The following is a 27,112-nucleotide window of genomic DNA, read 5'->3' as shown; positions in this document are numbered from 1 at the left end:
GGCGTCCGAAACGCTCCTCCCGGGGCCGAGCCATTTCCCACAATGCCGCGTTCCGGAAGTTGCCTCTCCAGAAAGGTGACCGGTTCAGCGGCGTAGCTCTCTAGTCGTCACCAGGAGGAAGCGGAGCTGGCAGCCGGCTCCGGGCCAGTCGCGGAAGGCAGTTATGGGCGCCGTCGTCCCGGGTGAGGACTGGTCGTCGCCGCTCGCCCGGCCCGTCCGCCACGCCGCTCCGGGCTCCCCCGGGCTGCCGGCGCCGCGGCCTCATTGGCTGCGAGCGCTGTCAGTCCCGGGGGCGGCCGGTGACTCGCGGGGCCGCCGCCCGGGGCCCTGTGTCCGCAGCCGGCCCCGTGGTCACCGGGCAGTTGGTAGGGGCCGGCGGGCGCCGGGAAGGTGGCCGGGGGTGGCGGTGGGGAGGGCTGGCGTGCGAGCGAGCGAGCGCCCGGTGACACCAGGTGGTTTGTAAGCGCGGCTGGCGCTGTCACCCGTGGGGGACAGCGTTCGCCCACGCTTGAAAGCCACGTTTTTTTAGGCAGATCGGCCGACAAGGGTTTCCCCCACGCGCTTGTGATGGCGCCGCAGAGGCCGACCCGGCAGGGCGGCGGCGGAGAGCAGTCGGCTCCCTCTGCGAGGGCACGAGAGTAGTTCTGATTTCAGTGATGTCAGCATGGAGTCGCGAGCGAGTCCTTGGTCCACGATGCCCGTTCTTATCTGGAGACTCACCCGATCATAGCCCGACAGAGGACTAATGCTTCCTAGCACCCTTTCCCACGACCCAACAGGCGTCTTGGTAGCTGTCAGAGTTTTACTGTGGCTCCTTCAGGAGCATCGACTGACTGACTCCTCCTCGGGTCCTCTGCTTGCCGTCATTAAAACTGTCTTTCAAGTTTTCCTTTGCTGACTCGAAGGAAAAGGCAGTCCTTAAACCAGATTTTCTGGTGCTGCTTTCACAACTGTAGGCTCATGGCTTAATTATTTGTCTACCTTTTTCCTTTCCACCAGAAGTTGGGCCTTCTCTTCTCAGGTTCTATTCGTGTTTTGTTGTTGTCTGTTTTGTTTATTTATTTATTTATTTTTGTTAGTTTTTTAAGATAGCCTCGCTGTGTAGCTCTGGCTGGCCTGGAACTTTCTAACTGCCTGCTTTGCCTTACGAGTGCTGTGATTAAAGGCGCGTGCCATCATGCCCAGGCTTAGATACTACGATGTATTAACGCAGGAAGTTTTTCTTGAGGACCTACTATGTATTGACCTATGCCATAGGCAACACAGAAGTGCTGACCAGAACCGGTTCTTTCTCCTAAAATTTCAGACTGCAAAGAGAAAAACAGCATGTTCAGATTATAGATTTGAAAAGCAATTTACTGCAGTAGAGAAACGGGTAAAGGAACAAGGATAGTGCACGTTTTGTTTTGTTTTCGAGACAGGGTTTCTCTGTGTAGCTTTGGTGCCTGTCCTGGAACTCCCTCTGTAGACCAGGCTGGCCTTGAACTCGCAGAGATCTGTCAGCCTCTGCCTCCCGAGTGCTGGGATGAAAGGCGTGTGCCCCCACCCCCTTTTCTAAAAGCTGTTACTGAAGTGATGGGGACAAAGAAGTACTGAAGAGATGATCTTGGTCGAAAGGAAAAGGAGTTGTGGTCTAAGAACCCAAAGAACTGAATTGTAGCATCTCTACTACCTTGGGTCCTTCACCATTTCGTTTCTGAATTTCTTCCTTTAGTGAATATCCTCATTTAAAATATTATTGTGAAAATCAGATATGATGGTTTTGGAAGGGCACTGTCTAATTAGAATTCATTAATTGTATGAGAGTCAGAATTGCTAGCGTATTGGGGCCAAATTAAAAGGGACAAGTACCAGAGTATAAACTTGGACATTTTGGCTTTTTAATGAGTTTATTAAAGTGGTGTGATACAAATGACATTATTTGAAGATGAAGCTTGCACTAATGTAGTACAGATTAGATGGGGTTACATGGGAGAGGAGAACTTGGATACTATTTTTTTTTTTAAAGAGGACTGTATTTTATATAGCACTGCATACTCTGTGTTCCTTTATTTATTTATTTATTTATTTATTTATTTATTTATTTATTTATTTATTTATTTATTTATTTATTTATATTTATGGCAGGGTCTCAATATATCCCAGGCTGGCATCAAGCTCAGTATGTAATAGTTGAGAATAACCTTGAATTCTTTTTTTTTTTTTTTTTTTTTTGGAGACAGGAGTTTCTCTGTATAACAGTCCTGGCTGTCTTGGAACTCACTTTGTAGACCAGGCTAGCCTCAAACTCCTAGAGATTTGCCTGCCTCTGCTCCCAAGTGATGGCAGTAAAGGCGTGTGCCACCACCACCTGGCTGACCTTGAATTCTTGACACTCCTGCTTCCTGGGCCTTCTGAATGCTAGGATTGCTGGTATGCTCCACTATACCTGGCTTGTGTGGTGCTGAAGATTGAGCCAGAGCTTTGTGTGTGGTAGGCAATCGTTCTACACACTGAGCTAAGCTTTAGCTCCCATCAAAAAAGATTTTTTTCCCCAATATTTTAGATGATTCTTGGTAAAAGGAAAGGTAACTGGCTTAGTCCAGTAGTTGCCTAACATTTTGCCCAGCATATACAAGGCTTGGATTTGTATCCAGCACTGAAAAGGACAAAAAGCTGGATGAAGATTTTCCTTGAACAGGATAATTACTTCACGTGTGTTGCTAGAGTTTTCCTGCCTGGCCGACGGTCAGGGCAAATCTCTCTCAGGCTGGAGAATTTCTCTCCAGCTCCCGCCACCAAGGCCCGCCAGTCCCAGAGCCCACTTATAAAATAAACACACAGACTCTTACATTATTTAAACTGCTTGGCCATTAGCTCAGGCCTGTTATTGTCTAGCTCTTACTCTTACATTTAGCCCATTTCTATTAATCTTTACTTTGCCACGTGGCTTGTGGCTTACCTGTACTTTACATCTTCCTTGTCCTGATGGCGGCTGGCAGTGTCTCCCTCTCAGTCTTCCACTTCCCAGAATTCTTTTCCTTGTCCCGCCTATACTTCCTGCCTAGCCAATGGCCAATCAGTGATTTATTTACTGACCAATCAGCAACACACTTGACATACAGACCATCCCACAGCACTTCCCCTTTTCTTTTCTTAAAAAGGAAGGTTTTAACTTTAACATAGTAAAATTACATATAACAAAACAATTATCAAGCAAGAATTACAGTTACAATATTAAAGAAGAGATCCTATCTATCTTATATTTGTAAGTTTAAGGTTTTATATCTAACTTATCTTTTATTATAACTAAGGAAAATTGTAAGTATCTAGTCTTTAATCACATCAAAGACCTCAGAAGGATATAATACTGCCTGAGAAATGGGAGAAGGATGCAAGCAACTTTTGGGAGTCTTGCAGGGTAGACAGAGACAGCTGAGCCTGGACAGTCATGCAAAGTTTTCTTGTAAAGTTGGGGCATCTGTCTTCAGCCCACAGGCCTAGAGTCTCTTATTCACTTTTCTCTGTGTCCTGTAGAATGTCTGGCAGATTTCTCTGCAAAGCAGGAACCTGAAGGACCATTTTGTCAAGCAAAGTTCAGTGGTCACCTTTCTATGGGTCCTGTATGTCCAGTTGATCAAGCAGTCCAGGCAAGAACAGTTTCTTGCCCAAATGGCTATTTTTGTCAAGGTGAAGATAAACTCCATATGGAGTGTCTTCGATGCCCATCCTCCTCTCTGAAGTAAATCGGTGCTGTCAGGAGCAGACATGTCTCACTGTCCAAAAAGTCTAAACTTTTAAAACATTTTAAATGCCATATTCTGTAGGTCTTTGAAGTGTTTGAAGACTACCTATCTATCTGAAATATATCTATGTATACCTAGAAGACTTAACTAACATGGCTACAAATATTATCATAGATGACTAACTATTAATCTATTTTTTAATTATCCATTACAATTTTAAATGAGTTACATAAACATAATACCTCAAACAAGAATAGAAATATATATACAGTATAACAAAATTAAGTTTAAACTTGTATCAATAAACTAAAATCTATAGCGATGTAAAACATTTTAAACAAGTTGTTACTCTTTAAAAGTAGGTTCATTAATCTACCCTTTCATCCTATCATATCTAAACTATCCCCTTTTTTTTTTTTTTTTTTTTTTTTTTGGTTTTTCAAGACAGGGTTTCTCTGTGTAGCTTTGCGCCTTTCCTGGGACTCACTTGGTAGCCCAGGCTGGCCTCGAACTCACAGAGATCCGCCTGGCTCTGCCTCCCGAGTGCTGGGATTAAAGGCGTGCGCCACCACCGCCCGGCCTATCCCCTTTTTTTCTTTAGAAAGAGATTGTATTTATAATCAACCTGCTTTAAATAAAAATATTGTTTTTTCTCTGTCCCACACCAGAGGGCTCTTCTGATTTGGGACAGAAGAATCTCTTAACCATTTTTTTTTTTTTTTGAGCAATATGTCTGGGTTTAGAGGGGGAGTGAGCCAATTCCATCTCTAAAGCCAGCTTGGTATATTTGGGAATTTGGGCGTAGCTTCTCTTACTACTTCCTGCTGGAGGGGGGCGCTGTATCTGCAGTTACGAATATCAAAGAGAACATAATCCAGATTCTTTGTGTGGTAGCCATCTTTATGTGGCTTATTTTTTTTATATTAGCGTGAGCCTATTGCTTTAAACTGCAGCCTTCTAAGCCTGAAATGGCACAGTGGCTGCTGGCTCCGCCCACTTCAGCTTCCCAACATGGCGGTGGTCCGCTTTCCGCCAGCTCTGGGAGCCGTAACTCTCAGAAATAGTGGGTCTACATTTTTACCAAAGTAGCGTGTAGCCCAGAAACCTCTTTTTTTTTGTTTTGTATTAGCAAAGGCTAAATCCATCATATAGCTTAATGTGTTACTTGCAGAGGCCTCATTCCTACCATATTGCAGGTCGAGAGTGCACACTAGGAACCCGCCAGTAGCTCAAACCGGCAGCTGCCGCTTATTTGAGATAGACAATTAGGAAGCTGTTTTTAGGTCCGTTTTAGAATCTTTTTTCTAAGTTTTTAGGTGGAAACTCTTGCCCCACGTTGGGCGCCATTTGTTGCTAGAGTTTTCCTGCCTGGCCGACGGTCAGGGCAAATCTCTCTCAGGCTGGAGAATTTCTCTCCAGCTCCCGCCACCAAGGCCCGCCAGTCCCAGAGCCCACTTATAAAATAAACACACAGACTCTTACATTATTTAAACTGCTTGGCCATTAGCTCAGGCCTGTTATTGTCTAGCTCTTACTCTTACATTTAGCCCATTTCTATTAATCTTTACTTTGCCACGTGGCTTGTGGCTTACCGGTACTTTACATCTTCCTTGTCCTGATGGCGGCTGGCAGTGTCTCCCTCTCAGTCTTCCACTTCCCAGAATTCTTTTCCTTGTCCCGCCTATACTTCCTGCCTAGCCAATGGCCAATCAGTGATTTATTTACTGACCAATCAGCAACACACTTGACATACAGACCATCCCACAGCACACGTGGCTCTCTCTTTTTTTTAAATACAGATGTCTTGAATAACCTTAATAACACTCTCTCATCAAGAGCTGAAGGAATATTTCTAAGACTTAATGCCAAGATGGTGATGAAAGTTAAGATTAGAATTAACTGGAAGTAGGGCTGGGTTGTAGTTTAGTGGTAGAACACCAAAAGAAAGAATTAAGTGGAAGTGTTTTCTGATGACACTACTTACCTTTTGTGCAACCAAACATTTAGTATGCATCTGTCATTGAGTTTTTAGTCTTAATAAGTTACTCTGAAGCATATAAAATACAGCTCAAAAATCAATATTTAAAGATGGACTTGTAAGTTCTTTTTAACACTCTTAATATTTTCCAATTTTGAAATTTCAACTAAAAAGGCAAAGATTTAATGTGTAGTTAGATTAGCCATAAACTTCCAAATTGGGTTTGTTGGTGACATAATGTAAATGCGTAGTCAATCTTCATTCATACCCAGAAGACAGGCTAGTACAGAGAATTGTATAGTTTTGTTTGTTTTTAAATTATCTTGTAAAATTTCTTTTTTTTTTCCAATTTTTTTTTGTTTAAATTATCTTTTTTTTTTTTTTTTAAGATTTATTTATTTATTTTGTATACAGCATGTATGACCAGAAGAGGGCACCAGATCTCATTACAGATGGTTGTGAGCCACCATGTGGTTGCTGGGAATTGAACTCAGGACCTCTGGAAGAGCAGTCAGTGCTCTTAACCTCTGAGCCATCTCTCCAGCCCTATCTTGTAAAATTTCAAACTCTGTTAGTGGATTATTTTCAGAACCGTAATGATGTAGTGAGGATTTGAATATCTTTTAATGTTAGGCATTGAAGTATTTCAAGATAGGTGTAAAAAGATTGGCACCCTTGACCTTTACATTTGTAAAAAAACCCTCAACTTTGTCATCTGAAAAACAGGATGATACTGTATATTCTATGCACATAAGAGTTATTATTAAAAGTTTGATGTTATATCCCAGTGGTGTTTCTGAGTTGTAAAGTGCAATAGACATGCAAAGCATTGAGTGTGGCTTAGTTAAATTTTATCTTCTAAACCATATAAGTCATTTTTTTCTTTCATATTTAATCTTTTTGTTTTTAGTCAAGCTGAGTTAATCTTGTTTTCTAGATTTTAATTTTGTGTCATTGAGCAATCCATGAAGTGCCAACATGGGAAAGAAACGAACAAAGGGGAAAAGTATTCCAGTTAAGGCTTCTTCTGAATCTGCAGGTATATTTTACCATTTGTTGTTAAAGCCTGTTACTATACATAAATGAGTTTTCTGTTAAATTTATTTTTATGTGTACTGTGTAAGTGGAGTTTCTCTGTGTCTCTGCAGCCACTCTCAAATAACCATTCAGAGACTTATTAAGTATAAATGCTCAGACAATAGCTCAGGCTTGTTACTAGCTAACTCTTAGCTGAGGACTGAACCCAGGGCCTTGCGCTTGCTAGGCAAGCGCTGTACCACTGAGCTAAATAAATCCCCAACCCATTACTAACTAACTCTTACATTTCAGATTAACCCATATTTCTTATCTATGCACTGCCATGTGACTCAATAACATTTTTTCAGTATGACAAGTTCATCTCCTCTCTATGTCTCCTGCCAATTCTGAGAGAGTCCTCTTCTCCTTCACACTCTTTTTTCTGTAAGTCCCTCCTAAACTCTACCTGTCCAGCTATTGGCCAGTCAGCTTCTTTATTAACCCAATCACAGTGACACATATTCACAGGGTGTAAAGGAACATTCCACAGTACTGGGTGCTTTTCCTTGTATGTATATCTGCATGTGTGCATGCAGTGCTCACAGAGGCCGGAAGAGGGCATCATATTCCCTGTATTAGATGGTTGTGAGCCACTATGTAGGCACTAGGACTCAAACCCAGACCTCTTAGAAGAGTAGCCATTGCTCTTAACTGCTGAATTGTCTCTCCTACCCCCTCGATGATGTGTAAGTTATGTATCTATTGTTATGTGGTCAGGTTTTACTATTTATTTTTAAATATTTACTTATTTTTACTATATGTACTTCCCACTTGTATGTCTGTGCACCATGTGCATGCAGTGCTTGTAAAGGCCAGAAGAGGGTATCAGAGCCTCTGGAATTGTAGATAGTGGTGGTTGTTGGCTGCCATGTGGGGGCTTGGATTGGAACCACAGGTCCTTTGGAAGAGCAACTGGTACTCTGAACCACTGAGCCTGCTTTCCAGCCTTATTTATTTTTTTAAATATTAATTTTGTGTGAATGGGTCTTTTTACTGCATGTATGCTTTGTGCACCACATCTGGAGAGTGCCTGTGGAGGTCAAAAGAAAGTATTGGATCTTTGGAAGCTAGAGTTAGACATTTTGTGAGCCACCATGTAGGTACTAGGATTGGAACCACAGTTCTTCTAGAAGAGCAGCCAGTGCTCTTAACCATTGAACCATCTCTCCAGCTCTTTTCTTTTAAGACACAGTCTCACTATGTAGCTCTGACCGGTCTTGAACTCACCGAGGTCTGCCTGCCTTTGCCTCCCAGGTGCTAAGATTAATGCATGCACAACCAAACCCAACTTAGATTTTACTATTATTGTATGTGTGTGTGGTATGTATGTGTGGAGGGGTAGTGCCTCTGCCTAGTACGAATGTGGCGGTTAGAGGACAACTTTCAGGAAGAGCTTCTCTCCTGCCACTGGGGTTTGAGGGTCAAACTCAGGACATCAGTCTTGCACATCCGCTGGCCCTATTTTAATAATTGTTGTATGTGTCATTTGCCTTCTTTATTCATCTTTTTAAATTATTATATTCTGTTAATGGATATTTTGCTGGCATGTGTGTTATCATCATGATGTCTTATTGATATAAAAGACCATGACTGTATATGTTATAATTCATTTAGCTATTCCTTTATTGTTACAGATGTAGAACTCTTTTTAACTTCTGGTGTTATCAGTGGAACAATAATGGTCCCTAATAGCATAATAAAATGTCTGTTTCCCTGCACATTTGCCAGTTTTGGACAGTATCAATTGAAAAACTCTTTGCTTATTTGATGCTTTGAAGGATTGTTCTTGTCCCCTCCCCCTAATCTCTACTTCTTTACTGGGATTTAGTAGTTTTTTTCTCCATGACCTTATTTGCCTTTGTGTTAACTTCTTGATGTGTGTTCATTGGACAGGAAGCCAGTTGTGCTACTTGATTTGTTTCTGAGGCTCTAGTGTCCATCCAACAACTCAAACCCTTCATTCCAAACCCTTTATTCACTTGTCCCTAACCTGATTTCCAGTCTCAAATCTGGCTGTCATTTTTGTACAGTATATGACTCCGCCATTTAGGGAGTTAGCACACTTTTTTTTTTACACACTTTTACATGCCAATTAGTCTTTTCAGTTAACATTTATTTATTCATCCATCCATCCATCCATCCATCCATTTATTTATGTCTTTATGTATTTATTTATTTATTTGAGATGGGGTCTTTTTATATAGTTTTTGCTGGCCCGGAACTCCATGTATAGACTAGGCTGACCTAAACTCAATGCTGGAATTAAAAGGTATGCACCATCAGCCTGGTTGCCTTTCACTATTTGAGGACAGTTTTCAGTGTGAGGTATGAGAAAAAAGACTTGACTCCAAATTCTGGTGTAGTCATCTAGTAGTTATTTGCTCTTACATACTTAGTTTTCTCATTTGTCATTAGGAATAGTAGTGTCTTCCTCTAGGTAATTATGAGGATTAAATGAGATGAATATATATAAAACAGTTTATAGGATGTGTTTAATCAATATCAGAGACTTTGATTACTGTAAATATCTTTTAGTACTTTGTCTCATCTACCTCTTGAAATTTTTGTGTCATTAGACTTTTCTTCTGCGTCGGATAGTTGGTTGAGAAATTCTTATGCATTACCTTAGTTTCTGCTCCTGATGGAATGAGCTGCCCAAGAAGGAAGAGGTGTGGCTTGGTTACATTTAGGTTCTCTGGGAACTAGCATAGTGTCTGGCCTGTAATGGGTATGTTACGGAATGAGTGAAGAACATCTTTCCTTTCCTTCAAAGGTTAACAAAATAGATATATGATGGATATATGATAACAGGCCTTACTTAGTGAAAGTAGCTAGATAAATGGAAATGACTTTGTAGATGTGATTATATTTATGACATCACAACAAAATTTCTGTTCTTGAGAGATGGCTCTTAAGAGTGCGTGCTGTGCAGTCATAAGGACTGGAGTTTGGATTACAGCACCTCCATAACAAGCCAGGTCTCCCACAAATGTTCCAAGAGATCAACACTCTCCTGGCCTCTGGGCTAGCTCTTCATGTACACCCTCCCATACACATTCACACATATACACAGAAGTAAATCTTAAAAAAAAGAATTTCAAATTTGTGAAAACTCTTTGTCAGAAGAGTTTGAGTGTAGCTCAGTGGTAGTGTTTGTCCAATGTGTGAGGCCCCAACCTCTCTCCTGTACCACAAAGGGAAACAGGAAATAGGAAAGTGCTGCTCATCCTACTGACATGGTGGTTTCCTTGGGACCAGTGTTTTTGAGGGCATATGGCTCAGCTGATGGAGCCCTACCCTGACTTAGCACCGCTAGCACCACTCACTGGTGTCTTTCTCATATAATCTTGTAATATCAAATGTCAGTCGGGATGATGAGTATTCTGATAGTCTGAAAGCTCATTTGCAGAGTAAATTTAATGTTGAAATTTGTATACATTCAATATTAACAATAAAAATCCTAGTTTGATCTTATGTATTGTTCTTCCCTCCCACCCATCCCCCCCCCCTTTTTTTTTAGTAGAACCAATGTGTAGACACCTTAGAAAAGGGTTGGAACAAGGTAATTTGAAAAGAGCTTTAGTGAATGTGGAATGGAATATCTGCCAAGACTGTAAGACTGACAATAAAGTGAAAGATAAACCTGAGGACGAAGCAGAAGACCCTTCAGTTTGGCTGTGTCTTAAATGTGGCCATCAGGTATGTTTGAATTTTAGTAAACATGAGATTTTAGAAAGCTCTGAGTTGGCTTTAGTAGGTCTTATATAAAAACAGTTCGTCTGGCTAGTGGCAGCGGGTATGGGTCATGTTCTCTGGCCAGCTGATTCTGAGACTAAATTTTTTGTATGTTGGTATTTTGGGAGGGTTCTTTTAGGTACCATGGTTGTAACAGTGAGGGAGTAGGAATAGGCAGAGAGAGATGAGGAAACGGTTGCAGCAGAGCATAGTCCACTGCAGAGTGACTCTGGTCCTTGGGATGTGCCCTGAGTAGAGGAAAGGGGCTAGGCCTTTGTGCCCATGCAGAACAGGCCCTTTTCCTGGAGAGAAATTATAATCTTCAACAAGGCAGCTCTGTAGTCAGACCTTTTTGTCGGGACCGCTGGCTCCCCAGTAAGGACACAGAGACCTGGCTTTTGCTCCATTTTTTAAAATAAAAATACTTTTAACATAAAAACCAAATATTTTAAGATTTATTTATTTTTATTTTATTTTTTAAAAGATTTATTTATTATGTATATAGTGTTCTGCCTGCATGTATGCCTGCAGGACAGAAGAGGGTACCAGATGCCATTGCTGGGAATTGATCTCAGGAACTCTGGAAGAGCAGCCAGCGCTCTTAACCTCTGAGCTATCTCTCCAGCCCCCTAAGATTTGTTTTTAATTAAGTGTATTGTGTGTGTCTGTGGTAGGTATGTGCACCTGAATGTAGGTGTTCATAGAGGCCAGAAGAGGTTGTCACAACCCTTGGAACTAGGATTACAGCAATTGTGAGCCACCTGATGTTCTGGGTCTGAACTGGAGAAGCAATATGCACTCTTTGTGGCTGAGCCATATCAAGCCCACCCTCCATTATTAAAAAGTTGAAAATTATACAGAGATAATTACAGATTCAAATGTAATTACACTCCTAAAAATTAGCACAATACTCTTACACATTTTCCCCAATTTTTCCCAGTGGTAATATTTTACAAAATTTATGTAATACCGTAGCTAAAGTTTTGACATTGATAAAATTCATCAACTTTGATTTCCAGTCTTAGTTCTAGGTGTGTGTGAGTGTCTGTGTGGTATGCCATGCTTTCATTGGTGTAGATTCCATATCCACAGTTAAAGTACAGATAATTTCAGTATCATATGTGTGTGTTGTATGGCCTTTGTCCAGTCATTTCCACAGTCCCACTGGCAGCCTTTTCAGAGCCCCAAAATTCTGGAAATTTTGTATGGAGAGGATAGAGTTTTTTCTTATAAATGGATAAGCTTAGGCGGCTAGTGGAGGTGGCTTTTGAAGCAGGGTCCGTGGGTGGGGTTTGTTCAGGTGGCAGTGATGGTAAGGATTCCAAGACTAAAGGAATAACATGAACAGTTGTGAAAGTGCTGAGTATATTTTAGCCAAATAAGAGAACATGGGAGTTAACTGGGAAGGAAGGTTGGGGGAGGTGTTGTTCAGGAGTTTAGAGAACAACTCATTTTCATGTTGAACGGTACATAAAAAAGACTATTCTATTAGGAACATTAAGCTGAAAAATAAGCATGTGATGGAAGAAGCTGAAGAGAACCTTTTTAGTGGCTCTTATGGAGTCCAAAGCAGATCTGATTTATGTGGGTTTGAGTGGAGTGGGTGTGGTGAGTATGGTGGGGACAGAAGCAGACTTGTTGCACAAGGTAAATGTACTACCACTGTGTTCACAGAGTTTAATGCAGACAGGAAAGTACAAATAGTTGGAAAGGAAGAGTAATTTTAATGCTGAAGCGTACTTTTCCTTGAATATCATCAGTTGCCTATGGATATTTGAGTTTCAAAAAAAATCAGACTCTGTAGAGTCTACTTTTTTTAAAAATATGTTTATTTATTTTGTATATGTGTGTGTGTGTGTGGGGGGGGGTGAGTGAAGGATGGATCATGTCCCAGTGTACAAGTGGAGGTCAGAAGACAGCTGGAAGGAGTAAGTATTCCCCTCCCAGTAGGTCCTGGGGAATCCCATTCAGGGTTTGAACCGTCTTCACTAGCGCCTAACACTTTATTTTTAAAATTGTAAGAATGACAAAAGTTCTTGAAGTACTTCTATATTCCCTATGGGTTATAAATTAATTTGGTGAGTTCTGTGGCTTTGATTCATATGATTATTGCTCCCTAGGGCTGTGGCAGAGATTCTCAGGAGCAGCATGCCTTGAAGCACTACTCGACACCAAGATCGGAGCCTCACTATCTGGTGCTAAGTTTGGACAATTGGAGCGTCTGGTGAGCTTCAACTCCTGGGCTAACTAGAGATTATTCAAAATGCTAGAGAATGAAACTGTTGGGAAATATTTAAAAGCAAGAAAAGTAAACTCACATTCATTTGTCTTATAGTACTGCACAAACACAAAAACAAGTATATAAAAGACACTTCTTTCTTTTTCTTGTGGTGATGTTTTTAGTTTAAAGATAGGGGCAGCAAGAACAAATTTCAAATAAATGAGAATATAGTAAAAGGATAATTAATTTCCACAAAACCATTGTCAGGCCATTACATTGTGTCTCCTAAATTGTGACATTATTAAAACATTTTTATTTCATTAAAAACCATCTTTACATCATATATTCACTGAATATCATCTGTCATTTGGAAAATTTGATTTTGTTGGCATAAGTCTATAGTTTAAATAATGCATATAAAAGACTGTGTATAGTGTAGTGCATGCATGAGTGTGCATGTTGCTTATGTAGAGGCCATAATGGTGTCTTTCTCTATCGCTTACCACCTTACAGCCTTGAGATAGTCTTTCTCTTTGAAGGGGAAGGTTGTTGGTTTTCCTGTTTGTTTGTAACTGGAGTTACAGGCAAATGCAGGCATACTGGGAGTCAAACCCAGATCTTCACGCTGTGTAGGCAGTGCTCTTATACACTGAGCCATCTCCCCAGACCAGAAAAGACTTAACCAACTGAGAGTGTAATTCAGCTGCAGAGCACTTGCCTCGCATGCACGAGATCTTGTGCTCCATTCCTAGAACCTCATATGGAGAAAAGACAAGACAAAAAACACCCTTTGATTTTAATGATGTACCTTGAATTTGGAATTTCCATGATAGTTACATGTAGTGTAATTACAGTGAATTTTATTAATAAATCAGACTTAAATATACACCTAGTTGTATATTAAAGAGAACACATTTTTAAGATTTTTTTGTTGTTGTTTGTTTTGTTTTTTTGAGACAGGTTTTCTCTGTGTAGTTTTGGTGCCTGTCCTGGAGCTCACTCTGTAGACCAGGCTGGCCTCGAACTCACAGAGATCCGCTTGCCTCTGCCTCCCGAGTGCTGGGACTAAAAGTGTGTGCCACCACTGCCCAGCTCTCTCTGCATTTCTTAGATCATTATGTTCATGATGTGTCCATGTTATATGCATATGTGCACATGTGTGAGCACTCTGATGCAGGCCCAGGCTGGCCACAGTGCATGTGGAGCACAGAGGACAGCTTTAATCCACTGAGCCATTGCCATCCCTACTTTCCTTATTTTTAGTAGAATACTTTGACAGTTAAACATCTTTGGTTCTCCAGAGTAAATGACTTTGTCTCCTCTTACAGGTGTTACAAGTGTGATGAGGAGGTCAAATACTGTAGTTCAAACCGATTGGGCCAAGTGGTTGATTATGTTAGGAGACAAGCTGGTACTACAGCTCCAAAGCCAGGTAACACAGTTGGTTTCCTATAGATACAGCAATGGAGATTTGCATAGCTGCTTTTATTTACACACTCATTCATTCCTCTTTTTTTTTTTTTTTTTTTAAAGACAGGGTCTCTTTGTAGTCCTGGCTATTCTGGAATTTTCTGTGTAGACTAGGCTGGCCTTGAACTCAGAGAAATCCTCTTGTCTCTGCCCTTTCAAGTAGTGGAATTAAAGATGTACACCAGCAACCCAGCCATTTATTTACTTTTTGAGATCACATCTTTCTGTGGTAAGGCTGGCCTTGAGTTTGTGAGTCACCTGCCTCAGCCTTCTTTTTACTGGGATTACAGGTGTATGACCCCACACCCAGTTAATTTGTTACCTCTAGTATTGCATATAGCAGGTGTTATTAGCTGTGACGCATTTTAAACTGAGAAGCTATTTTTGGTGTTACAATTAAATAGTATGTGAGAAACGATCTAGTCATATGTGATTGAAGGACCTGGACTAAGGTCATCGAAGGTCAAAGGAAGTAGGCACTGCTGTCATAACTCTGGCTCAGAACTTACTACAGACCATGTATGAGAGAGAGAGAGAGATAGCGATGGAATCATAAGGATTTTCTTTTTGTTTTCTATTTTTCTTCTACTAAAAGTTTTTTTTTTAATCCAATATATTCTGATTACAGTTTCCCCTCTCCTAATCCCTAGCCCCTCTAAGATTCTCTTCACATCTCCTCCCATCCAAATCTGCACCCTTTCTCTCTTTAGAAAACAAACAAATCTAAATAATTATAATAAAACAAGGTAAAACAAAAACAAATTGGAAAAGGACAAAACAAACATAAGAAAAACATCCAGCCGGGCGGTGGTGGCGCACGCCTTTAATCCCAGCACTCGGGAGGCAGAGCCAGGCGGATCTCTGTGAGTTCGAGGCCAGCCTGGGCTACCAAGTGAGTTCCAGGAAAAAGCGCAAAGCTACACAGAGAAACCCTGTCTCGAAAAACCAAAAAAGAAAGAAAAACATCCAAAGGAAAATCACAAGAAACACATATAGATGCAGAAACACACATATTCCACATATTCACATACATAGAAATCTCATAAAAACCACAAAATTAGAAATCATAATAGATACCAGGACCAGTAAGGGGAAAAAACAAGCCCTGATAAAGCATTAGGAAACAAAGAACCTCCTGAGTACTGTGGAGTTTGTTTTGTGTTGGTCATGTACTGCTGACATGGGGCTTGCTTTTAAGAGTGGTTGGCCTGCCTAGTGAGGCTGATTTTTCATTTTTGAGTGGTTGTCGATTGGAGATAGCTTCTGGGTTAGGGATGGGGTCATGCATCTATTTCCACTCTCAGTACTGGGACCCCATCTGGCACAGACCCCTGCAAGCCCTGTGCTCCGGAATCTCAGGAGATTGTGGTGGCTGTGGGTTGCCTGATAGGGAGTGCTTCAGAGACCCTGTCAGGTCTGGCCACTTTGGATCCCAGGTAGAAAGTGTTTCTAGGTATTGGGAGTTGACACAAAGGAATAGGGATGGCCTAGAAGGGGGTGGTGCTGAGGAGGTCCACAGGAGGAAGGAAAGCTGAGTGTGCTAGGAAGTCTGTGTAGTCCTCTGGGAATGGGCATGGAGAGGAAGGAGAGGCCAGAGCAGATTGTTTGCTACAAAGCTGGGGAGAAGACTGTGGAACTGGAGTTTGAAGACAGGAGGGAGAGTAAAGATCACCTACCTGATCCCCTGGCTATCTTGGCCATTCACTTTCCAGGAAGTGCTTCCTGCTGTTATCAGGCTGAGACAGAGGGATGAAGTGTGGGAGGGAGGCTGTAGGAGAAGATCTGCCTAGAGCCCTGGGAATGGGGGAAGAGATGGTCTGCTACCAAACTGGGGATAAGATTAGGGGACTGAAATTGGAGGGTAGGAAGGACAGTGAAGATTGCCCACCTCATTTCTTGACCTGTGTGGGAAGCAGGTTTCCAGGGAATGCCTATACACTTAACTATACTGTAATTAGTGGTATATTTTGTAATAGAAAAATTTCAGTCTATTCGTTAAGTAAAACAAACACAAACACACATTTGTTTTTAGACAGATTGTGGTTTGTTGTTTTGAAGACTCTGGTCTCTTGTACCCTGGCTAGTCTGGAACTTACCTAGGCTCACCTGCCTCTGCCTCCCAAGTGCTGAGATTAAAGGTGTGTGTCACCATGTCGGGCTAGAGGTAGGGTCTTCTGTGGCCCTTACTGACCTTAGATGTAGTCAAGGATGACACTGAGCTTTGCATCCTTCTGTCTTCTCTTCTCAAGTGCTAGGCTTACAGACATGCACCGCCACTCTTGGGTTTTATGAGGTGCTAGAAATGAAACCTGGGGGTTGGGGATTTAGCTCAATGGTAGAGTGCTTACCTAGCAAGCACAAGGCCCTGGGTTCGGGCCTCAGCTCCGGGGGAAAAAAAAAAAAGAAATCAAACCGTAGGCTTCATGTATGCTAGGCAGCAGGTACCCTTCTAACTTACGTCCCTAGCTCCCTTTGTGGCATTTTCTAACAGTCAGGTTCTGAGACACTTCCTGAGAAGTAAATAAATCGGCATGGTGTACATCATTTGCTTTAAGTTTTTGTGTTGACAAATATCTTTTTAAAGCTAGATTTGCATATTTATGTCAGAATTGAATTTTGGTTAGTGGAATTCATTTAAACATATGCTTACATTCTTATTTTGTGTTCTAATTCTACATGGTAATATATATATTCATGTATAAAGAATATTTATGTAATAAAGGGATGATTTTATACCAAAGCATAAGCTGCTTTTATACTTGTCAATCTTGTTTATATCATCAATTCTGAATGTTTGTCACTTCTGTGAGTTTACCACTACTTATTAAATATCAATCAGATCGATTAAAATAAAAAAATTCTAGTACAATATTCTCAATGAAACGTTACATTTGGCATGGGCATATTCTATACTTTACCAAATCTTCTTTTTCTCCTTTTTAAATCAGAGAAAGATAATGGACACATTGAACTTGAAAATAAAAAATTAGAAAAAGAGAGTAAAAATGAACAAGAGAGAGAGAAATCAGAAAACATGGCTAAAGAAAATATTCCCATGGACTCTGCTTCCCAGATAACTGTGAAAGGACTCAGTAATTTGGGAAATACTTGTTTCTTCAATGCTGTTATGCAGGTGACAAAGTTATATTCTTCCCGCAGGCTCTGAAACTTAGAGTTGAGTTGTATCCTCCCTGTGTAAATTCCTGTATATTCAAAGTAACAAGTGTTTATTGCATGTACCAAAACACTGGTAAGCACTGGTAGTCTGGAGTTTTAAGCAATCATGGCCCCTGCCTTCATGAGGCAAGAGTTTGAATCAGGGAAACATGGGTTGGCCCGGAACAGAAAGAAATACGTAGTCGGAATGATAGCAAGTGGTGGTGAGAATTATTGTTGGGATGTGGGAACGGGTCCTTCTGTCCCAGTCATGGAGAAGAAATATGTGCCCTCAAACCTGATTCCATGAGCCACGGAGAGTGGGGAGAAGAGCGTGTTGTAATGTTTCCTCTCCTAGGTAGAGAGGTAATGAAGAGTCAGTGTTGGTTGTGGTTTTCTGTTTGGGCAGAAGAAACACCTGAGTGTTTGAATGACTTGATTATGTAATTAACTGCCCTTTGTTTCCATCCTGCATTGCAGAATTTGTCACAAACACCAGTGCTTAGAGAACTACTGAAAGAAGTGAAAATGTCTGGAACAATTGTAAAAATAGAGCCACCTGATCTGGCACTAACAGTATGTATTTAATCCAATTTAACTTTATTATTTTTATTTTTGAGGCAGGGTCTCCCTTTGTAGCTCTGTTCTGGAATTCACTATGTAGACCATGCTGGCCTTGAACTCACAGAGATCCACCTGCCTCTGCCTCTGCCTCCTGAGTGCTGGGGTTAAAAGCATGCGCCATCACACCCATTTCTTACTCATTTTAAGAAAGGTTCTTGCTATATAGCCCTGGCTGGCCTGACAGTCTGTATCCCAGTCTGACCTCAAATCTTGGCAGGCCTTCTGTCTTATCCTTCCAAGTTCTGAGATTGGAGTTGTATGCCACTATGCTAAGCCAGATTTTTTTTTTTACACGAATTGACCCAGGAAGGTGTCTCTGTGGTCAAAGTTCCTTGCTGCCAAGCCTGATGATCTGAGTCCAATCCTTGGGACTGACATGGTGGAAGATGAGAACTCACTCCCCAGATTTTTTTCCTGATTTCCTCACTTGCCACAAAACATCATGTATACCTATTTCTATACACAAAATAAATACATGTTAAAAAATAAATAAAAATTGTTTTATAAGTATCTTCTTGGTAAATTTCTATATTCCAAGTTGTTTTAAGGAATTGAAACTCATTTCTGCCCTTTTTATTTGGTTTTATTTCAGATAAACAATTTAGAACTAATAGCTGTTACAAGGACCTTGTGTTTGCTTGCTATGAGCATGCCATGTTTTCTTGTTTGTTTGTTTTGTGTGTGTGTTCTACCTCCATCTTGGGAATGTTGATAATTGTGAAGCCCAGCCTGCACTGTTGTTTTTGACATTTTCACTGTGACCTAAGTGCTATGTAGTTAAATAAATTTTACCTTCTCCATTATTGTTAGATATATTTTGCCTCTGCTTTCTTAATTCTTAGGTAATAAATTCCTATCCATTTAAAACTAAGATAGAGCTCAATTTTCCTTTAAAGAATGTTTATTATCATTTGTATGAGGTATGTTTGTGTGGTATGTGTGTATATATAAGGGGTGAGTGAGTGTGTGAGTGAGTGTGAGTGAGTGAGTTATGCCGTGGTATGCATGTGGAGGAGATCAGAGGACAACTTCATGGAGTGGATTATTTTTTTTTAAATTTTATTTATTTATGTATTTTTTAGGTATGAGAGAGTTTTAGATCCCATTATAGATGGTTGTGAGCCACCACATGGTTGCTGGGAATTGAACTCGGGGCCTTTGGAAGATCAGCCAGTGCTCTTAACCTCTAAGCTATCTCTCCAGCCTTCCACCTTCACACAGGTTCTGGGGATTGAGCTCAGGTTGTCAGGCATGCCCAGCAAGTGATTCCACCACTGAGCCTTTCCCCGGCCCAGAGCTGAATTTTTTGAACAGAAAGTTTTTGATCTCTTGGTGTTTTTCAGATATTTACATTGGGCAGCTCCATCAATATCATTGGCTTGTTACATTTTGGGGAAGTAACTGATTCTAACGTTGGAGTAAAATAGTTTTTATGCCTATTTTCAGGAACCTTTAGAAGTGAACCTTGAGCCTCCAGGTCCTCTTACTTTAGCCATGAGCCAGTTTCTTAATGAGATGCAAGAGAACAAAAAGCGAGTTGTGACGCCTAAGGAGCTCTTTTCTCAGGTCTGTAAAAAGTGAGTATCCACTTGATTGTGCTTTCAGTGCATCAGTAATATGCTGAGAAAAGAGTTTAAGACTGAACATCAGAACCAACTGAACAAACACTTACTCCATTCCAGTTTAAAGCAGATCTAATTAAATCTGCCTCAGGTGTTCTTATAGCAGACACACGTTTTGAGAAAACTCTGACACTGTGACTTTGGATGTAATTCTAAGACTGTAAAGTTAACTTTGTAAAGTAGTAGACTCATCATTGCTTTTTTTTTCTGCAGAGCAACACGTTTTAAAGGGTACCAGCAACAAGACAGCCAGGAGCTACTTCGCTACTTACTGGATGGGATGAGAGCGGAAGAACACCAAGTTAGCATACTCTGAGAATCCTGTATTGTAATCTCATGGGCTCGCCTGCCTTTTCCTGCCAGTCACAGAGGCCACTGTGCTTTAAAACACTTGCTTATCCCAGGTTTTCCAGCCAATATGCTTCTTCATTAGAATAAGTGTTTATTTACTTCATGCTGCAGCCATACCGACGTTAGGGCTCTGTTACACTAGACTCCACCAGAGAGATGCACAACACTGGAAAGCATTTCTCCCCGAACAGTCCTTGTTGCAGCACATTCTTTCCCTGATTTGGTTTAATACAAGTGCTGGATCTGGGAATCAGGTCACTTTACCAAGAGTCTGGGGATGGTTTTTATAGTTACAAACTTTTGTTAATTACCAGGCTATATGATGCATTTTGGAAGTTTGAGTTTAATTAATTGCACTAGTAACAGCAGTAATAATTCCTTTAATTCTGCACTTATCCCAGGCACATCTGTTTCATATGAATCTTCTTACCTAGTTGTTGCAACCATCCTATGAGGTAGATTATTTTCTTACCCCATGGGCTGGTATAGAGATGTTCCATGCATAGTTCAAGTCACTTAGTAATGACACAGCAGGACAGTAAGTGTTAGAGCTGGTTCTTGTAGCTGTGGTGTGGCCTCGCTAGCACTAAGCATCTCAGTGTCTTCCTGAGGTGGCAGCATGCTCTGAAAAGCAGTGTTGAATAGGTTGAAGGTCTCGAAATGCTAAGAGCATACCTGTATTCAGAAGTTTGTTTTATAGGCTTAATAGGCATAACTTTTCTTAGCTCCTTGAATTAATTTTGAAAATGTGATTATCTCAGTAAATTCGGGGAGCTACATCTCTATCCTTTCTTGAATTTATTACATATTTTCTAAGGAAAATAACTTTAAAATTTAATAGTATATATATATTCATTTTATTACTTTTAGAGAGTGAGTAAAGGAATTCTTAAAGCATTTGGTAATTCTACTGAAAAATTGGATGAAGAAGTAAAAAATAAAGTTAAAGGTAATGTCTGACTTTTTGAACTAAAACACTATAGTTGAATTCTTCTGTACCTTAGGACAAGACTACTGGTGCATATATTTGAAACCCAGAATTATTTTAAACACAGTTTATCCATGTTACCATGAGTTTTAAATTAATTGGTCCTCTAGTGGTCAATATTTTGGAGAAATTTAACTTGTGAAATGTTCTTTTTATGCATTAATATATTGAAATCTATAAAGATAGAATTAAGATAACATCACAACTTTATTTTTTAGAAATTGAATTATAATTAACAAACAGTAAATGGATGATACTAGTTTGACTTATCAATAGCTGATTATTAGTCATAAGGCTGGCTTAGCTCTTGTGTGTCATTTAAGGATTTAAGGACAGGGTCTTACTCTAGCTCAGACTGGTCTAGAACTCACAGATCTTTCTACCTCAGCCTCTTGAGTGCTGGAATTATGGGTGTGAGCTGTCACACTTGGTTTTGTTCATAGGAATTCTGCATGCTCTCCTGCCGAGACACAACTACCTACCTATATGTAGCTACCACGAATTTGACACATGACTGAAACACAAGAACTACATTTTGATTTTTATTTAATTTTTGTTAAATGTAAGTGGCCATGGTGACTAAGGGATACAGTATTGTAAAGCTCAGGCTCCAGTCAGCTCATAACACTCTGCTTCCTTGGCATCCAGTAGAGCCTGACCAGTAACAAAACAATGCCTACTGAACCGGCTGTTGTAAAAGTGGTTTTCTGCATATGGGCACATACCATTTGAGTTATGCTTATACATTTCATGAACTTTGAAAATTAAATGATTAGATATTAAAAATACTCTGACTTTAAACATGTCAAAAATATTGCTAGGACTGTAGAAAATCAAAGGGAACATTGTGCCTGATAGTTCTCTGTTTTTTTGTTTTGTTTTATTTTTAATTACAAAAAAGTCAGTTTTAGAGCTCACAAACCAACTTATGCATTTTTTTTTTCTTTTTTTAAGCTGCAATCTCTTTATCAGTACTGTTGTATTCAAGTGTTCATGCTGGAACAAGGCAGCAGTAGGATCAGCTAGCAGAGTCTGGTCTTGTCACTTTTTAAAAAATATTTATGTATGTTCTGTTTATGGGTACTTTGTCAGCATGTATATACATCTGCACACCAGAAGAGGGAGGGCGTCAGGCAGCTGTGAACTGCCATATGGGTACTGGGAATTGAACTCAGGACCTTTGGAAGAGCAGTGAGTGCTCAGAACCACTGAGCCATCTCCCCAGCCCCCTGATCTTGTCATTTTACTGACATGGTAATATAAAGAAAGTCTCACTGACTTCCAGTTTGTTCCTTACTAATAAATAGACTTTAGATAGAACAATATATATTATTTATAACAAGGTGGTTGTGTTAATTGTTTGCTCAGTCGTAGAATATAAACTGCTAATTTCCACAGCTTACAAATACAACACATAATTATGAATAGTGGAAAAAGTGTTTAGTGACAGGACATTAAAAATGAAAATTTAGATAAGTAATTTAAACTTTTCTCAATTAATTTTAAGAAATAATTGTAATTTTTTTTGTTGTTATAGATTATGAAAAGAAAAAGACAATCCCAAGTTTTGTGGACCGCATCTTTGGTGGCGAACTAACTAGTACAATCATGTGTGATGAATGCAGGACTGTAAGTAGATGTCATGTGTGGTGGACTTAGGCATTAATGCTCACTGAGGACAGCCAATCTCGATTCTTTTCTAAAACAGAAGTATATAATTAAATGGTATGGTTGGTTTGTTTTGAGATGAGGTCTTGGTGTGTATCCCAGACTGGCTAGGAACACACCACAGGATGCGTCCTGCCTCAGCCTTCTGAGTACTGGGATGATAGGCGTGTACCTGCATGCCCAGTCCTTACAGAATAGTCTTTATTGCTGTGTATGGTTCTTCACTGGAAACATAGCATCCCTAAAACCTTTGATATAAATTACAGTGACTTTAATTTCTTTTCCCAACTCAAGGTCCTCAACATTCTGTAATTTTTTTGTTTTATTTCAAAATTTCTTAATCCTTTGGTTATTAAATCCGACCTTCTACCCTTCATCACTGGTGGTGGGAGAGGAATCCTAATAGGTAATATTTATTGTGTCTTTCTCTCCAGGATGGGGATAATCTAATAGTAAGATTAACATGATTTTTTTTTTTTTTCCTTTTCCTTACATTGCCTCTTTGGTTTGTTAAGGTCTCCTTGGTACATGAATCTTTCCTTGATTTGTCTCTCCCAGTTTTAGATGACCAGGTAAGGATATTTTATTTTATCAAACAAAATTTATTTACTTATGTGTTTATTATTTTGCCTTCATTAGATTTTATGAGGAACACTCATACTTTTTAAGGATGTATGTTTTACCAGTCAGCCTATGAAGAACTTTTCCAGGGTCTGTTAGAGATGGAATCTTAGGATTTAAAAAAAAAAAAAAAAATGGACTATATTCTTTATTAAAAAGCTGTGTCTAGAATTCTATGTAGGTATTATCTTGATTGTGTTACACATAGGGAAGTATTCTTTTCTCTGTTTTCAGTATTTGAGGCCAACCACAAGTACCTTCTAGTCTTGTGTGGAAATTATTATCTTAGTTTTATATCATATTAATTTGGTTCCTTTTAAGTGGTTATATGATATAAAAGAACATTGCCGGGCATGGTTTTCCATGCCTTTAATCTCAGGTCTGGGGGTGCAGAGACAAGCATATCTCTGAATTCGAGGCTGGCCTTTTCTATATAGGAGCTCTAGGCTAGCAAGAATGACACATTGAGAACCCTATCTCTAAGTAAATAAATGAATGTGGAATAAATCATTATTCAAGTCCATATGACTTAGGAACCCTTTGCACTATTGCTTAGAGTAATTAAAAGTCTTACCAAAATAACTTTATTTACTTTCTCTAAAATTATCATTTACATGCAGAGAAAGAAAAAAACAAACAGGAATTCTGTGGTGTGATACAGAAACCACTTAAACAAAGTACATTCACAAAAGGACATCTATACAACATGCTATGGCATGCATCCAATATAATTAATTATATTCATTTCTACTAATAAACTTACACATGATACTGCTTGTTTGAGATAATTGTGTGTGTGTGTGTGTGTGTGTGTGTATGGTGGTGGGGGGGGGGGTATGTGCACCTGACTGCAGGTGCCTTTGAAACCCTAGAGCTGGAGCAATGGGTGATTGTGAGTCACCTGACATGAGTGCTGTTCTTAACTGCTGAACCATCTCTTCAGCCCCTGATATTGCCTGTTTGCTCTTGTGTTTCATATTTTCTCAGCATGTGATGAATGTTGTCTTTTATAACTTTTCATATATTGTGGAAATAAAAAATGATAATGGAGGCTAGAGTGATGGCTCAGCAGTTTAAGAGCACTGGCAGCTCTTCCAGAGGACCCAGGTTCAATCCCAGCACCCACTGGGCAGTTCACAACTGTCTGTAACCCCAGTTCCAGGGGATCTGGTATCCTTATACAGGCAAACATGCAGACGAAACCCCAATGTACATGAAAAATAAAGAAATCTTTAAAAAGATGGTAAGGGGGTAAAACATAAAGCTACATGAATTTTTCTTCACCAAACAGTAGTGGTAATATTTTGTTTTTCTACATATTTTAAGAGTGGTAAGAAAAATATAAATGATAAAAATGTGAAAAAGACAATGGAGGAAGAAGATAAAGACAGTGAGGAAGAAAAAGATGACAGCTATATGAAGACAAGAAGTGATATTCCTTCAGGAACAAGCAAGCACATACAGAAAAAAGCAAAGAAGCAAGCCAAAAAGCAAGCCAAAGTGGGTAACTACAAGGAAAATTATGTTTTTTTTAAAATTTTTGTATATTTATTGACTTGTTCTTTTTAATTAAAAAATTTAGTTAGCATGCAGAATGGTGGCGGCTAGCACTATGTTTTTTGTTTTGTTGAAATTTTACTTATATTATGTGAATAGGTGTTTTGTTTACATGTCTGTCTGTGCACTACATGTATACCTGGTACCCATACAGGCTAGAAGAGGGCATCAGATTCCTTGGCACTGGAGTTCTAGAAGGTTGTGAGCTGCCCTGAAAACACTAGGAATCGAACCTAGCTTTTCAGAAGAGCAGCCAGTGCTGTTAACCACTAAGCCATTTCCCTAGTCCCAATCTTGCTTTGTTCTTATTTGCCCCTTTCTTCCCTACCTGTCCCCCTATGCAGACAGAAAGGCGAATTCAGTAGGGAAAAATTTTTTAACTGGCCTTGTGCATGTGGCTTCTTTGCTTCTTTGGTAATTTTAGCCATTTTTTTCCTTTGAGAATTTTCATCTATCCTGTATGCGAAACAAGTTGTCAGTTCGTTGTCTTTTTAATGAGACCTGGATTAGTAATTACAACTCATAGATACATCTTCCTGCAGAGTTGTCTTAGTTTCATTTCTCTTGCTGTGATAATATGCCAGGAACAAGGCAACTTAAAAGAAAGTGTTGAATTTGGCTTACAGTTTCAGAGGGTTAGAGTCCAGATGACAGAGAAAGGAATTGTTCAGCTCACATCTTTCATTTTGATTTTTGTTTTTTGAGACTGTGTTTCTCTGTGTAGCTCTGGCTGTCATGGAACTCACTCTGTAGACGGGGCTGATCTTGAACTCACAGAAGATCTGCCTGCCTCTGCCTCCTGAGTGCTGGGATTAAAGGTATTCACCACCATGGCCTAGCCCAGAGCTCACATCTTGATATTACAACCATGAATCAGAGAAAGAGCACTGGGAATGGTGTTGGCTTTTGAACTCAATTCCTGCCCTCAGTAACACACCTCCTCCAACAAGGACACACCTCCTGATCCTTCCTTTCCAAACAGTTCCTCCAAGAGGGGATCAAATATTGAAACATGGACCTGTGAAGGCCATCTTCATTCAGACCACCACCAGAATGTAGTCAGAACCACCACTCTGTCTAATACTTGGCTGCTCAGTTCTAAGTCAGAGAATGTTGTCTGGCTCACTCATCTCTTGGTATTTCCATGGTAGTCCAATGTTTGGTGAATAGTGATTATTCTTGATTTCATTTAAAGAACTTTTTGTTATAGTTTATTTGAACTCTGATAGTAAAGGAATTTTTAAAATCAGAATTTGAGAGTGAACACTCCTTATGAAATGATTTGTTTGAAAAGCAACAAAACCTGATGTGGTATGTACACTTTCCTTCTTTCCCTCTCTCCTCTCTCTTTAATATAGATAAATATAATATATATACTTTTTACACAGAACCAACGAAGGCAACAGAAAATTCAAGAGAAGGTTCTTCACTTAAATGATATCTGTACCACTGACCATACTGAAGACAATGAACATGAAGCTGAAATGTCACTTCCAGGAGAAGTGGAAGTAGATATTGAATCCAACCATGTTTCTCAAGAGGAGGTTATACATACAGAATTTTTTGTTCATGAGCAAGATTTGAATGGCCAAGAGAAAATGATAGAAAGTACAACTGACAGTCAATGTCTAGAGGCACGCGGTGTGAGAAATGTCAACGGTGAGAGTGATCTGGAGATTGTGACATCTGCTACCGAATGTACTAGGGATTTAAATGATGCCTTTCTGGAGGAAGGGACCAATGGAGAACTTGACATTACCAATGGTTTAAAAAACCTTAATTTGAATGCTGCTATTCATCCTGATGAAATCAATATAGAGATTCTGAATGACAATCATTCTCCTGCGGCAAAGGTGTATGAGGTCATGAATGAGGATCCAGAAACTGCTTTCTGTACTCTTGCGAACCGGGAAGCTTTCAGTACTGATGAGTGTTCAATCCAACATTGTTTGTATCAGTTCACCCGTAATGAGAAACTTCAAGATGCAAATAAACTGCTTTGTGAAGTGTGCACAAGACGGCAGGGTAATGGACCAAAGGCAAATATAAAAGGTATTTAGATTTTTTTCTTGCTGTAAAAAATTGATATTAAAGTGCATATTTTGTAGGTAGGTAGAGTACTTGTGAATTATAGTCACAATGGAATTTGGAGAGTTACTAGTGTCCTCTTGCGTGTAAACATTTTAACAGAAGGAAAAACATTATTGGCATGGCTAGTACACTGGTACCTAGCAGCAGTAAAGTGTAACAGCTTGTTTCTCCGTCTCTGTCTCTGGGTAAACTTCCCACTGGAATGCTGTCTTAACATCCTGACAGTGA

At 39.8% G+C, this 27,112-nt stretch overlaps 1 protein-coding gene across 2 annotated transcripts in view; it reads left to right on the top strand.

Annotated features, from left to right (window-relative positions):
- The first annotated feature begins 18 nt into the window (after positions 1–18).
- The window catches only part of Usp16 (ubiquitin specific peptidase 16), a 32,676-nt gene continuing 5,582 nt past the window's right edge, over positions 19–27,112 (top strand). The window contains exons 1-14 of one of the 2 annotated variants that reach the window (XM_059277644.1): positions 19–182; positions 6,641–6,742; positions 10,304–10,479; positions 12,636–12,739; positions 14,065–14,168; positions 17,155–17,339; positions 17,843–17,938; positions 19,433–19,563; positions 19,822–19,909; positions 20,830–20,908; positions 22,485–22,576; positions 23,131–23,187; positions 24,563–24,736; positions 26,182–26,845. In XM_059277644.1, the coding sequence (XP_059133627.1) occupies positions 6,682–6,742; positions 10,304–10,479; positions 12,636–12,739; positions 14,065–14,168; positions 17,155–17,339; positions 17,843–17,938; positions 19,433–19,563; positions 19,822–19,909; positions 20,830–20,908; positions 22,485–22,576; positions 23,131–23,187; positions 24,563–24,736; positions 26,182–26,845 (2,011 nt within the window). In that variant the 5' untranslated portion in view covers positions 19–182; positions 6,641–6,681. The remainder of the gene's footprint in view (positions 183–6,640; positions 6,743–10,303; positions 10,480–12,635; positions 12,740–14,064; positions 14,169–17,154; positions 17,340–17,842; positions 17,939–19,432; positions 19,564–19,821; positions 19,910–20,829; positions 20,909–22,484; positions 22,577–23,130; positions 23,188–24,562; positions 24,737–26,181; positions 26,846–27,112) is intronic. The other variant, XM_059277645.1, reaches the window with a different exon arrangement.

Source organism: Peromyscus eremicus, chromosome 12 (assembly GCF_949786415.1).
Source record: "Peromyscus eremicus chromosome 12, PerEre_H2_v1, whole genome shotgun sequence".
NCBI lineage: Eukaryota > Metazoa > Chordata > Mammalia > Rodentia > Cricetidae > Peromyscus > Peromyscus eremicus.
Note: the sequence above shows the minus strand (reverse complement) of the source record. Positions and strands in the feature narration are given on the sequence as shown.